General features: G+C 52.7%; 1 protein-coding gene across 1 annotated transcript; it reads left to right on the top strand.

Moving 5' to 3' along the window:
- Positions 1 to 396: 396 nt before the first annotated feature.
- Positions 397 to 587, top strand: SARC_17733 (hypothetical protein; the record flags this gene model as incomplete). Its single annotated transcript, XM_014288175.1, has 1 exon — positions 397 to 587. A coding segment is annotated over one exon (191 nt), but the record flags the coding sequence as incomplete, so codon positions are not given.
- Positions 588 to 784: the final 197 nt, after the last annotated feature.

Below are 784 nucleotides of genomic sequence, written 5' to 3'. Positions count from 1 at the left end.
CCTGCCTGCTCATATACACAAACACTCACATACATTTGCTTGCTCATATACACAAACACTCACATACACCTGCTTGCTCATATACACATCCACAGCCCCACACACACGCATTCACACACACACATGCTCACGCTCAACCCACCCCGTGCCCCTACCTACATTCTTACCAATTCCGTGCCCCTGCCTACACCCATACTAACCACCCCGTGCCCCTACCTACACCCATACCAATCACCCCGTGCCCCTACCTACACCCATACCAATCACCCCGTGCCCCTACTTACACCCATACCAATCACCCCGTGCCCCTACCTACACCCATACTAACCACCCCGTGCCCCTACTTACACCCATACTTACCACCCCGTGCTCCTACCTGCACCCATACTCGCACAGGCCGGGCGACTGCGTGACAAAGCGTACTACAGAACCAAAGACGGGGCGTTGCGACTGAATGGGGCGCTGCAGATAGGGCGGCTGGTGCACCGCATGATCGCCATGGACCAGCGCGTGCCCCTCTCCCCTACACGACTGGTGTTTGTGCTCAGAGCGTGTTCAGAGTGGCTGGTTATCGGCGGAGATTACAAGTATGTGGGTGTGGGTGTATATATATGCGTGTGTATGGGTATGTATATATATATATAATATATATGTGGGTGTAGTTGTGTAGGTGCTCATCTGTAAATCAGAACGTCGACTCGCCCGACTGCTCTTTGCACTGCGTGCTCTGGCGCAGAGGCTCAAGGTAGGTTGCGATATGCATAAATATATATAAGTATGTATG

Source organism: Sphaeroforma arctica, assembly GCF_001186125.1.
Source record: "Sphaeroforma arctica JP610 unplaced genomic scaffold supercont1.11888, whole genome shotgun sequence".
Lineage (NCBI taxonomy): Eukaryota > Ichthyosporea > Ichthyophonida > Sphaeroforma > Sphaeroforma arctica.
This window is presented reverse-complemented; position numbering and strand designations above follow the sequence as displayed.